Source organism: Protopterus annectens, chromosome 1.part2 (genome assembly GCF_019279795.1).
Source record: "Protopterus annectens isolate FY-2018-M chromosome 1.part2, PAN1.0, whole genome shotgun sequence".
NCBI lineage: Eukaryota > Metazoa > Chordata > Ceratodontiformes > Protopteridae > Protopterus > Protopterus annectens.
In genome coordinates, this window is record NC_056727.1 from 862,410,778 (window position 1) to 862,424,050 (window position 13,273).

General features: G+C 38.2%; 1 protein-coding gene across 1 annotated transcript in view; it reads left to right on the top strand.

Annotated features, from left to right (window-relative positions):
- LOC122792418 (trichohyalin-like) overlaps window positions 1-13,045 on the top strand; it is a 261,589-nt gene extending 248,544 nt beyond the window's left edge. The window contains exons 24-28 of the mRNA XM_044060207.1: window positions 5,842-5,957; window positions 10,181-10,248; window positions 11,299-11,454; window positions 12,157-12,228; window positions 13,041-13,045. Coding sequence (XP_043916142.1) covers window positions 5,842-5,957; window positions 10,181-10,248; window positions 11,299-11,454; window positions 12,157-12,228; window positions 13,041-13,045 — 417 coding nt within the window. The remainder of the gene's footprint in view (window positions 1-5,841; window positions 5,958-10,180; window positions 10,249-11,298; window positions 11,455-12,156; window positions 12,229-13,040) is intronic.
- Window positions 13,046-13,273: the final 228 nt, after the last annotated feature.

Consider the following 13,273-nt stretch of genomic DNA (forward strand, 5'->3'; position numbering starts at 1 on the left):
AGCTGGTTGGCCATTTCATGAAGCAAATTTAAATACTTTATCAGTACATCACAGAGGATAATAAAAGTCTGCTACTTTTATTTTTTGAGTAAAAAGGTGACAGCAGTGTATAATAATGAGGTCTTTGCTGGGATTGATAGACAACTGAATGACTCTGTCATTGTCCATGTTGCTGTGAATGACCTGTGGCATACGTCCCTGGACTACATGAAAAGGGACACGGAGGAGCTCTCCGATTTTGTAGCCCAGGCAGGTATGACCCTAGCCCTGAGTAGCATCTTGCCATCACCCAGAATGATACCACAGTACAAGGACAAAAATGATTGACTTCAACAATTGGCTAAGCTTCTGGTGTCCTTCTAAGGGGATACAGTATCTGTCTGCATAGGATGACATGATCAGCAGACCACAATGCTTTGCCAGAGATGGCCTGCACCTGTCGCCCATGTGATTCCGGATACTGGCTAAGGCTCTTGCCACCCCTATAGTGCGTTTTTTAGGCAAGGTTCAAATGATAAATTCACCACCGTAACAGGTACAAGCCAGCAAAATATGAGGGTAATGCTACTTAATGCTAGAAGTATAAATCTCAAAATGCATTCACTCGAGACACTCCTTAAAATGGAGAACATAGACATCTGTGCAGTGACAGAGACCTGGTTCAAGGCTCCAGAGGGCACCCCTGCATTACTAGGCTATAATTCATACCACACCTTTCGGTCACCTAACCTGGACAGAAACACTGAAGGCAGCGGCATATCCATATTCATTAAGGATATCCACACCTCCAGGCTAGTTGCTCAGCATAATGCATCCGAGATTATCCAAGTGCAACTAACTCTGGGCAAGACCACAATTCAAATTGTAACTTGCTACAGATCCCCCACCATGCCCCAGGATTCCCACTCCTCATTTCTTGATACACTGGAAAATATTAGGGTACAACCCAACACCCTAATAATGGGTGATTTCAACTATCCCACCATTAAATTGGAAAACTACTCATGTACCAACTCTTTTCTCAATGTTTTCTGGAATTCATAAATTCCAACGCCTTGGATTATTTTATCCACATCCTCACCAGGAGCAGCAATATCCTAGACCTGGTCATTACCAGCATGGGCATCCGGAGTTCCACACCAGAGGTCAATTTGTCGTTGGTCAGATCTGACCATGAGCTAATCACCCTAGACATCCACATCCTGCCTCCACCCCCCATTAGGGAAACCACTGTAAAAAAATTCTCCAAAGCCAACTTCATGCTTATTAAGACAGACGTGGCAAACTTCATGACACCCATGCAGATGGACAATAGAGGTACGACTGCTGAATCCTACACAAATGCACATCAGAAGCACTTACATGAGTGCATGGATCGTGCTATCCTTAACAGAACAAATATGCTATCCTCCAAAAAAAGGAAGCCAATCTGGTGGTCCCCTGCCATAAACAAACTCTACAACAGAAGAAAGAAACTGTTGCAAAAAAAGGGTAAAATCCCATGATTGGAGGAACTCCCTGGTCAGCCTCAGTAAGAAACTGAGATCCCTCATAAAATCCTCCAAATCTAGTTACAAAAACAAAATTGCCACTGATTCTAAAGACAATCACAAAGCATTCTATAGCTATGTCAAGAATCTCAATAGCAACACTCAGATCTGCTCTGCATTACAGCACAATGGCACTAAATATACAGAACCAACTGATATTGCCAACATCCTGGCAGATAGGTTCAGTGCTAACTTTACCCCCTTTTCAACCCCTAAAGGGCCCATCTCTACACTGGAAGAATGCAAAGTTCTTGTAATCACGGCTGCACAGGTAAAAATGTGCACTCTCCAAAGCCAAGAACACAGCATCCATGGGACCTGACAACATCCCAGACTGCGTTCTACACAAACTACAGAATGAACTGGCACCCCACCTAAGCACCATGTTCAATCATAGCCTCACCTCAGGCTTTCTGCCCACTGAATGGCGCATAGTGACGGTTATCCCACTCCATAAAGGGGGAGCCACCATGGAGCCCAGGAACTACTGCCCCATTAGCCGAACGAGCCTGGTCTGCAAGGCTATGGAAGGTATCATCATGGAACTTATAGACAAAGACATGGTAATCTCCAAACTCTGGACCCCACTCAGTTCAGGTTTGTAAAAGGCAGATCATGTCTCCTAAACCTGATAGACTTCTTTGAAGCAGTCACCAAAGCTGTAGACGAGGGTAAGGTGGTTCACACAGCCTATCTAGATCTCGCCAAGGCTTTTGACACCATCCCCCACTCTGGAATTATAGATAAACTCACTAAACTAGGTATAAATCCCTATGTCACAAGATGGGTTGCCAACTGGCTCACCGACAGAACCCACACTGTGAATGTAGCAGACTCCAAATCCGACTTCAGACCAGTAACAAGTGGAGTACCACAGGGTTCAGTCCTGGGTCCACTCCTGTTTTGTATCTAATTTTCTGAAGTACAGGCTAACACAGAAGGTCTTTGGCTAATGAAGTTCGCAGATGACTGCAAACTAGGAGCCATAATCGAAACTCCTAACGATGTGGACATTCTACAAAAGGGCCTCACTGAGACAGATGCCTGGTGTCAAAGCCATGGCCTCAGGATCAATGCCAAAAAGTGCATTGTCATCCCCTTTGGTAAAAACTCTGCACCCATGAGCTACCACATAGGTGGTAGTCTACTTAACACTGAAAGTGTGAAAAGAGACCTTGGGACACAGGTGGACAGTAGTCTCTTCTTTGATAATCACATTGCCACAGTATTCAGGAAATCCTTCTACGTGGCACACCTCATCACAGAAGGTTTCTAATGCAGGAAGAAGAGGTCATTGTTCCCCTCTACTCGTCAGTCATTAGACCCATTACAGAGTACAACGGCCCTTTTGGTATGTACCTCACAAGACATCTACAACAACTGGAAAAGGTGCAGAAATACCTCACAATGAGGATTACCGGCCTCAAACAGATGCCATATGCAGACCGTCTCAAAAAACTCCACCTTTACTCCGTCACATATCACCTACTCAGAGGAGATCTCTGCCTACATACAAAACTATGTCAAACCCAGAGCTGTTGGACATACTCCACTTAAAGAAATCCCAGTCTCTCCGAGCTACATGCTCCAGGGACCTAAACCTTGTCACCACACTAAACAGAACATGCTGGAGGGATAGATTCCTGTCCCAGAGACTTCCCATACTCTGGAACAAACTAATTATCTATATCAAACAAAGCTCCTCATTAGCACTCTTCAAGAAAAAAATATTGATGATCGGATGGGAAATAGGAAATTCACCCTGGGGATCACTTCTGTGGTTCTGCTCGACAGGGGTACAGGAAAAAATGCTTTTCTTGGCTGGCGAAAGCCAGGGTAACTTTTTGGCTAGGCTTATATAGGCCCTAGGGCCAACACCTAATACCTACCTATGAACCTATGAACTGGCTCTGTATAGGGTAATAGAGTTATGTTTTCTTTCTTTCTTATGAGGGGTAATGAAATGGTATACTTTATATAGGATGGTATTTAGGGTGGCATGAGAAAGATGTATATTGAATTTACTGTAAAAATAAGAAGGGGTAATGGTTGTTCAACTCTTGAAATAAATAATTCATCCTAGTAGTTATGGTAAAAGATGGTTTGAGAGGTTGCAGCAGGTTTTATTTCCTTGACTATATTAGGAATGGACCTGACCAGATCCCATAAGTGTCTGATTTTAGACACCTGAGAAATGTGATTTCCTTCTTGGTCTTTAATGATCTGGCTTCCTTGCCTTTTTCTGTGTGCCAGTAAAGTGGTTGATTTTTGTGATTGTGTATCAGTCTGATGTTGTTGAGTCATGCACAGACTTTCTCAATATCCCTTTAAAACTGTAATAGATACATTTTTTTAATTTGTGGCTGAATATAATCAGCTAATTGATGTACAAAGCTGAATGTAAGGGTAGTACAGAAAGTTAAGAGGTTATTAAGCATATCTTATTCCTAATGTTCTCTGGCATGGCTGTCAGTGCCCCCAAAAGGACCATGTGTGCAATTTCATGTGCTTTACAGATGGTAGTGGCTACTTGGATAGCAAATAAAAGTCACCATGTACAAGGATTCCAAGATCTTTAATTGCTTTGATAAGTTTTAGATGTTGCCTTTCAGTAGTGTATACAGTTTTAAAATTTATTGATCGATTGCCAAATGGTAAAATGTTACATGCCAGTGAAGGCAAGGTTATTTCTACTGTACCAGTTGTGTGTACTGTTAAATGTTTTTTACAAGGAGATGTTGATAGTGGTATTAAGGGCAATACTTCCAAATTTGCAGTTAAGTGCATATTTGTTGAACCAGATTCTGCAGACAACTTTGATATCTGATAAAAATATACAAAAAAAGAGTTGTTCCAGGACAGCTTTGAAGAGCTGCATTGATGACAGCTGATGGTGAGGAACCCTCCTGGTCTTACCTGTTGTGTATGACCATGTAGCCCATTGTGGATCCATGTAATTCTGGCATAATTTACCTTCATATCCATGAGACTGTGTATGATTTTGTCATGGGTTACAGTGCTGAACTCTTTAGCCTAATGAAGATAATTTACAGAGACATATAAAACGTAACACAGGGTGTGGTGATCACACTCACAAAAATATCAGGTTAAGCATACAAGATTGACTCTTAACAAAGCTGTATTGGGTAAGGTTATAGAGAAGGAGGTTCCCATTTGTCTATCATGAATAATTTCCATGATTATTCTGTACATCACCATACACATTGTGCTTATGAGGTTGATTGGTGCATACTTTGGTCTTCTGAATTGTCTTTTTTGGGGATTGCCACCACAGAATCCTGCTTCTATAAATTATGAACATAGTAATTTTAATGATGTACTAAGAACGTACATGAAAGGTTATAGTAGGCTATGTATGATTACACATATATGAAGTGACCATTTTAAGTGTGAAATTGTATTGCATGTATTGCAGTGAGGTAGGAGGGTAGAGTTTTCCTTTGTGGCCTGAAAGTTGATCTGCAACTGTGTGTTAGTGTGTTATCTGTATCTGTTATTACTGATACAATTATACCATTTTTGTTTTAACACACTACATTCTTGTCTTTGTGTCTTCATTTTTTTCAGAAAGTGTTATTTTCACTAGTTTTGATAACTCTGATGAAGTCTTAATTATTTCTATTGCTTTAATGAGTTCTTTTTGGATGGAGATGACCTTAGTCTTGTTGGTTAGTTTGAAGACTTGGTACACTCTTTTCTTTTGGATGATCAATTTGTTTATTTTTGCAATGCTTTATTTTATGTTTATCGCAGAATTTTCCACTGCATTTATACTTCACAGGGATGAATATTTCAATGGCATTATTGAGAAGCATAGCGTTGTGGGATGTCACAAGTTATCAGGGGACACTATCAACTACATTAAAGTACCTGCCTATATACTTGCAATGACTCGTCTGTGTGTGTGTGTGTTTGTGTTTGCTGGTATGACTTTGGATGCTGTGCATGTGTTTTTATTTATTTTAATGCTACTGATATATATCTAACTTTGTCACGTTTTTTAAAAATGTAACAGAACAATTTATCTTATGCCCTTTACTTTTCACCCACTAAAAGACACAAAAGTCTTGACCAATTATATAACAGTGAAATGCCCTGCTGAATGGGAAATGTAGAGTCTCTGTCACTCTCTCTCTCTCTCTCTCGGTCTGCTGATATTATGATGCTGGGTTATAACTTTTATTAAAGATATTTCATAGAAAATTACTACTTCATACAGTGGACAGAATGCTTAATGATGCAGCTAATGTGACCTTATATTTTTCTGCAGGAAAATAAAGATGTAAAGAAACACAAAGTTGATTTTAAGCCAGGTTCCACAAATAAAAAGATCTTCAGCTCAGGCACAGAGCTTGAGGAGTCCTTGGCTTCTCCTAAGAAGAAAAAGTGAGTATTAACCTGCTAACTGCTGAGTCTGGATGATAATGTATTGAGATGAATCACATGTGTGCGTGCTTCCATTTGAATGGGAACCTTCTAGCTATCAGGCCTGTGTAGCCAGAGCTCATTTTATAAACTTCAAGAATGGCAGACTAACACAATGGTTAGTTTTGCTGCCTCACAATTCTTCTGTTAAACTCCTGGCAGGGATGCCATGGGTGCCTTATGTGTGAGCTCTTCATGCCTCCCTGTGAACATTTGGGTTTTCTCCATGTGCTCCCATTTCATCCACACCTTACAGTCATGTCAGAGATCAACTCGTGACTCTCTAAAATGTTCCTAGGCATATATGTGTAAGTGCGTGTGTGTCTGTGTGTGCCCACATGCATGTTCTGCAAAGGTTTGGTCCACCAATCAAACTAAGTTTCCCTCACTGTGCCTGGTGCCCAGTCAGTACTGATTCTGCTCTGACTCAGTACTGATTCTGCTCTGACCCAGTACTGAATTAAGTTGATAATCAGTGGATAAATGAATGGCAGCCCATCTACTTTAGTTCTATTTTACAGCTGTGCCTTGCTTTACTATGACTGTATTCTTTTGTATAGGATTAGTAAGATATATATATATATATATATATATATATATATATATATATATACACATATACACAGATATATATATATATATATATATATATATATATATATATATATATATACATACACACACACACACACACACACACACACACACACACACACTTATATGGATTTACTTCTGAATGTCAAATTTCCGAAACATCGAATTTCATATGGTCAGGATCATACGATCAAAGTTTCAGAATCTCGAGATTCCAAAATAAATCCAAAAAAACCCAACTTTCTCAACACTTATGCAGGGGGCAAGCCCCCCTGCACCCCCCACACCCCCACTATTTAAATATACCAACTCTGTGATTTCACTACAGCGAGGAAAAGGGAAATCTCCCATTCTGTGCTGTACGCAAATCTCTGTTCAGAATTTCAAAGTTCTAAAACTTCGATCATATGGTCTCGACCATATGAAATTCAGAGTTTTAGGATTTCAAAATTCTGAAGTGAACCCATTTTGTATATATATATATATATATATATATATATATGTATACACACACACACACACACACACACATATCTCTATGTATGTATTTATATGTGTGTGTGTGTGTGTGTGTGTGTGTGTGTGTGTGTGTGTATCTGTGGCTATATATATATATATATATATATATATATATATATATATATATATATATATATGTGTGTGTGTGTATACTGCTGTCCCACAAGAGTATCAATTCCGTGCATATATATAGGTGCATTCGGTTTGATCATCGTCTACTTTTGTGGACAGGCACAATCACAGTATTTAAGGCTGCATGTCCAATTCATCAAAGGACATTTTATTGTATATGTGTTTTATTGAAACAGAAAAGTGAGATGCATAGTAGGTGTGTGTGTGTGTGTGTGTGTGTGTGTGTGTGTGTGTGTGTGTGTGTGTGTGTGAGTTTTTGTTTACAAATGTTTGTGGGTTACGTTTATATTAAGGGTTAGGTAAGGGGATGGTTTAAGTTTGTATGATCATGAGTGTTTAGGGTTAGGTTTTGGGTTAAGTTAGGGGATAGATTTACTGTATTTGTTTGTGTTGTGTTTGTCTGTGGTGAGTGTCTGAGCTGTCTTGTGTAGCAGCAGTGTTATGTAGAGTTAGAATGCTTTACTAACCCTGTCCACCTTAGTAATGCATACTAACCCTAACCTTATCCTGCACCTAATTAAAAAAAAATTCCCATACCACTGCCACTATACAGAGAAATTTGAGCTGAAGTTGGTCATGTTTTAGGTAGCACATCAGAAAAGCAAATTTGTTTCCTTTTTTGATGTAATTTGTTGATGTGGTGTATTAATGTAATGATTGGTTGATGTGTTTTTGTTGCTTTTTTATGTATTGACCAAGTAACATGTTGACCAGTCACATATGTGTGTGTGCGGGAAGGTGTGCATAATATCCAAATCATAGGATAGGTGTTCTTCTACACTTCACAGAGAATTTAGGGCAAGAAATGTTGCTTACATAACACCTTTTACTCCACAGACTGTGAAAGATCACATCATCTCCCTAAAAGAACTTCAGGCAAAGAAGTAAGGCAAATGGATACAATCTGAATATGTAAAAAAATAAGTCCCCTTTCTTGAAGAACTCCAGAGCATGTAAAACTCGTCCTTGGCTTTTTACAATTAAATCCTGATAGTAGTGTAAGAAAGCTTCTCCAGCTACTAAAAAAAAGGATTGATCAAGGATTGTATTCTGTGGAGTACAGTGGCAATGTTCACAAAGTTTGGTTGTTTCTAGCCATGAGTGCCAAACTTGTGTAATTTGCATATTTAAATGAAAGGATCTGCTGCAATAGTACCCCCAATTGACAGGATCATTGTTATATTGCATGCTGTGTGGGTTTATGTGATCATGGAGTGTGGCTGTGGTGATGCGTTGTTGCGATCTGTATGCTATCCCACAAGCGTATCAATGCAGTGCATAACAGAGAGGATTATAATTAGGTCACAGAGCATAACCAGCTTGTTATATGTGTGAGACATGAATGCCAAGAAATTCACTTCAAGAGCAAAACTCGAGAGGTTAATTTTGGCACCCATGTCATGAACACATAAGAAAAGGTTATAATCAAGTGACCCAGTCATAATTCTTTGTAGTGCACAGAATCTGTGTACTCCATGTACTGCCAGTTAGAGAGAAAAAATTTATCGGTGAGTAGTAGCTCTGCCAAAAGGCAGGTAGAAATGTGTCTGTCTTTGTAGAATTAAAGGCTTTAAAAGCTGTTTGACACTTTGTTCTGCCAGACGTTCAGTTTATAAATGTGGCAGAGTGACATTTTACCTCCTTCTTCTGCTGTTGTTTGTTAGCCAGCACTATCCACTGTTAGTCCGTAGTGCGACATGACATCTTATAGCTTGGATCCTCTTAACAAGCTTTTGTTTAGCACTCTAAGCACTGTTAAGGTTGGGTCTTATGCTACAAACATGCTCAACAAGTTTATCTTTTTCCCAGTTTCTGAGAATAATCATGGAGCTCCATGCGCTACATATATTTGTTTTTGCCCATAACATCAATGTTTTCTGCTGTTTTGTATAGCCATACTCTCCTAGTGTGCAAAATCAGCTTTTCAGGGCCATTAGTGACTCTCTTATGAATCTGGTCCATTGATTTACAGTTCTGTCACCCTAAACTTCTGCCTGCATAACACACTGTGATCTGTGATTCACAAAGTGAATTTTGTGGGTTGCAGCTATACCACATTTGTACTTCAGTGTATGCATATAGCTTATGTGTGTGATTTTTACTAAGTACAAGTCCTGTACTACTGTATACATAGTTTGTGAATCCCACTCATAGATTCCTTTGCAGTTTTTGACAAGACAGAGAAGAACATTCAGAAGATCAGACACATTTGTTGTACGTTTGAAGCTTCCCAATCACCAGTCATGCCTTCTGATTTTGTTTGGGGCTAAAACTAGACTTACGTGACTATGTCTGGCTCAAAAAAGTATAAGTATTGTATAGATAAGTGAGATTTAAATAAATCCTGTAAGTCTTATTAAACGCTGTTGTATTTCACATTATCATCACACCGATGTAAACCGTTGAAGACTGATAGATTTGTAGTGGCAGGAATGCCAAGCTTAGATCTAAGAAACATTTGCTTAATATGCATTTTAAGTATTTCTTTTCTATAGCCACATACACAAAAAAATAATATTATAGCTAGTTCCTTAAGGTTTTTGCATTCTACATAGTTGCCTCTCAAAGATACATTTGCTTCAACTACAGTAAGTGCATATCTTTGGAAACTTTACTTTTGTTACCATTGTATACATGTATTACAAAATTCCTTATTCTTGTGCTTTTATTACAAAATGCCCAATTCTAATACTTTTATCTTAATCTTGGTCACATTTAATCTGTTTTTTGTTTTGTGTTCTACCTTCATTGATACTGACACTAGAAATAACTAACTCATCCTCCCTCCTTTATGAGAAAGAAGAGAAATAACAGAGAATAAAGTAATGACTATGTAAAATAAATCCTTGTAGTTCATGGACATTCATAAGATGGATGTCCTTATTGTGAAATTGTTCATGTAAATGTCACTATTTAACCACCTTTTTTAACATTTCTAGGTGCTTACCATCTCAATGGGCTGAACTTAAGAAGCCAAATATAATTCATTCTGCCCAGGAACAGAAAGGTAGTGTAATGTGTGTCATGGAGGTGGTCACACCAATAATTGTAGCAACAATAATAGTAATAATATAAGTAATTCCAATATTAGCAGTAATCATAATCACAATAATCAATAGTATAATTAATAGCCTTAGTAACAGAAGTGGTTACAGTAATAGTAACTGCAGATAATAAAATTAATAGATCTGAAATTGTTTGTTAAGCAAACAGATGGTAATGTTTGAAGTTTGGTGGGAAAAAAGAGTGGCAGTTGTATGTAATGTGCCTTCATATGAAACAGCATTTTTCCAGGATGCACAAGTCCAGCAAGTTGAATCCCCAGTCAGTATGACTGGAGTAGATGAACTTCAGTGACAGTTCACATTCTTTAGAAAAAGGGGATGGGGAGGCACATGCATAAAATGGGAAGACATCATGTTACATATCTTAAAATGTGCTCAGCATGAGGTGGAGGGGCATACCTTAAATTTATCACATACTCTGTAATGTCTACATAATAGTTTGAACTCCCTGTGCATTGAGGGACACTGCACCTTTTCTCATTTTGTCAGTTAGTTCATTCTTGCTATGTTGACTGATTGTAGGCTTGATGTCTTCACTAGATTTTGGACCCTGCCTAGCACTGGTGTTTATATTGGCTCTGGTTCAGCACCTTGTTGGCATTACAACAGCATTGTACTGACATTCTTTTAGTGTCATGCTAACTTTGTGTTGCTGTGATCAAGAGACAATCCTTTGTAACACTAAGAAGCAAGCCTTCCTTGTCAGAGCACAGCATTGTTATCATACTAGGACATTATAATAATATAATTGATTAATTAATTCATTCATTCTGTGATTAAGCACTTAATCCAATCCAGAGTAGTGATGGAGCAGGAATGTCTCCCAGTACTTGCAAGGCACAAAGCAGAGGAACTATGTCTGATACTGTGGCATAAAATAACACAGATTACACTGAACTCAATGGTGTTTAAACATCTTAGACAGAATTGAAAGTAATTCTAAAATAAATGTTAAAAATTCACATTTGTTTCTGATGCACATCTTATTATAGCTCTTAGAGCAGCCTTCCGTTCATTATTCAACCTATACAGTAGACAGTGGGATGATACGATAGACCTCATTGGTATACGGTCAACGCTAAAACATGTAGGAATCAAATTAAGAGACAGAGACAGCCGAGGGGCATTACTACAAGCTGATATTGATGGTAAGTGGCATTCAAGTTTCATTTTATTTATTTATTTCAGATTTGATAGCTTAGTAAATGCACTAGTCCAAGAACTCTTTTTAGGCATGAACATGCAGCAAAGGGTCTTCAGAAAAATGGATTTTATTTTTTTTTTTTCATGTCTTGAATGTAAACATTCTTATTTTTTTTTTAATGTCTTGCATGTAATGTAGAACAGGACTAGGTATAATTTACTCACCACAGTAGACCTCATCAGTCATGGTAAATAAAAAAATACCGTGGCTGAATTACTAATGGCTACCACATAGCTTATGCTTACATTTTCTTGTGTTTCTTGGTGATAGACTTAATTTCATTTGTGAATTAGAAATATTAAGATAAACTTTTGTTATTGTTTATATTACATGCTTATATACAGAACAGCTTCCTATTTCCTGTCCCCTTTCTGCCTTTTTTCCTTCTTTTTTGCTTACAAATGGTTGGGCTTAAGGCCCCTTACAAAGGGATTGCTGAGGTGTACAGCAGAAATAGAGCTGCAGCTGTGGCACATTCAACTCTTAATGTCTAGATCAGATGCTTCTTTAACGTAACATTATTACTTTAAAGTCTGAACTACATTACTAGACCAGTTCTCATTTGATTGTTTTATTCTTTTGTTTTTTTTTTTTTGGTGCATTACAAACCTGGAAATATTTTAATTATTCCTAATTTATATTACAGGTGATGGCAAGGTGAATTTTCAAGACTTCCTGAAAGTTATGACTGACCCCAGAAAATTTTGTTACTATATGTGTAAGTTGAAATTAAAAAAAAAAAGACGATTTATTTACTTTTGCTGTTAGTCTATGCTTGTTAATTTACCAGTTTGGATTAAGTTGTGGTGACTGGTTGTGGGTCACTGAGAATTAAGGCAGCTTGGCTGGTACGGTTATTTTTCCAGCTGAGGAATGTCACTGAGCTTTGCAGCTGTGGCCGTGTTTCTCAGTTAAATCCAGGAGCACATCTCTTCGGAGTCTGAACATATGCACTAACAGCACATTTGTGATGGGGTGACAACTCACAGGCTTTCAGAAGAAGACCTCTCAGCTGTCCCTGTTTTGGAGGAATATTCCTAGTTTCAGGCCTGACTTAGGATTTCCCTATTTTGGGAATTATTTCCCTATTTTCAGGCTTGATTTGCCCCTCACACTATTTTTCTGAATACCCCTCATCATGCAATTTTTGGAGCTGTCTAGTATGCCGAAAACCACACTACATGACCAACATACTAGTGGCAATAATAATTTAAAGAAAGAGGACACACATCTTACAACTCCCTCTTCCTGAAACAAAAATAATTGGCCTTGTGTAGTATAATTTTGTGATAAAATTCTTTAAAGTCTACAGATTTTACACTGTTTCTTCAATAATGTGCTTATATTTTTCTATATTTTAAGTCACTCTGTTTTTTAGAGGTGTTTACAAATAGTATCCCACACTCCTATTGAAAATGGGAAGAGGTTTGTGCTATATGTTTTCCGGATTTTATGCTAATTAGATGTCTAGATTTTTCACTGGTTGTTCCTGTATTTCAAGGGTCTTTATTCCTTTTTCATTGCCTGCAGGTTGAAAGGTATGTTGAGGTGGCTGTACTGCTTGACTTAGTTTCACCACTTTTGATGGCTAAGAAATGCCTGCAGTGGCAGTAGTTTTAAGTTTTTAACTCAGCAAAACATATGCATCAATGATAGCCTGTTTTCAGGTATACCATGGGAAACTGCAGTTTATTGCACTGAAGCTGAATTTGGCTTACACATTAAGAAACATTCTTAGACCTTGGCAACAAATGCTCTGAAGT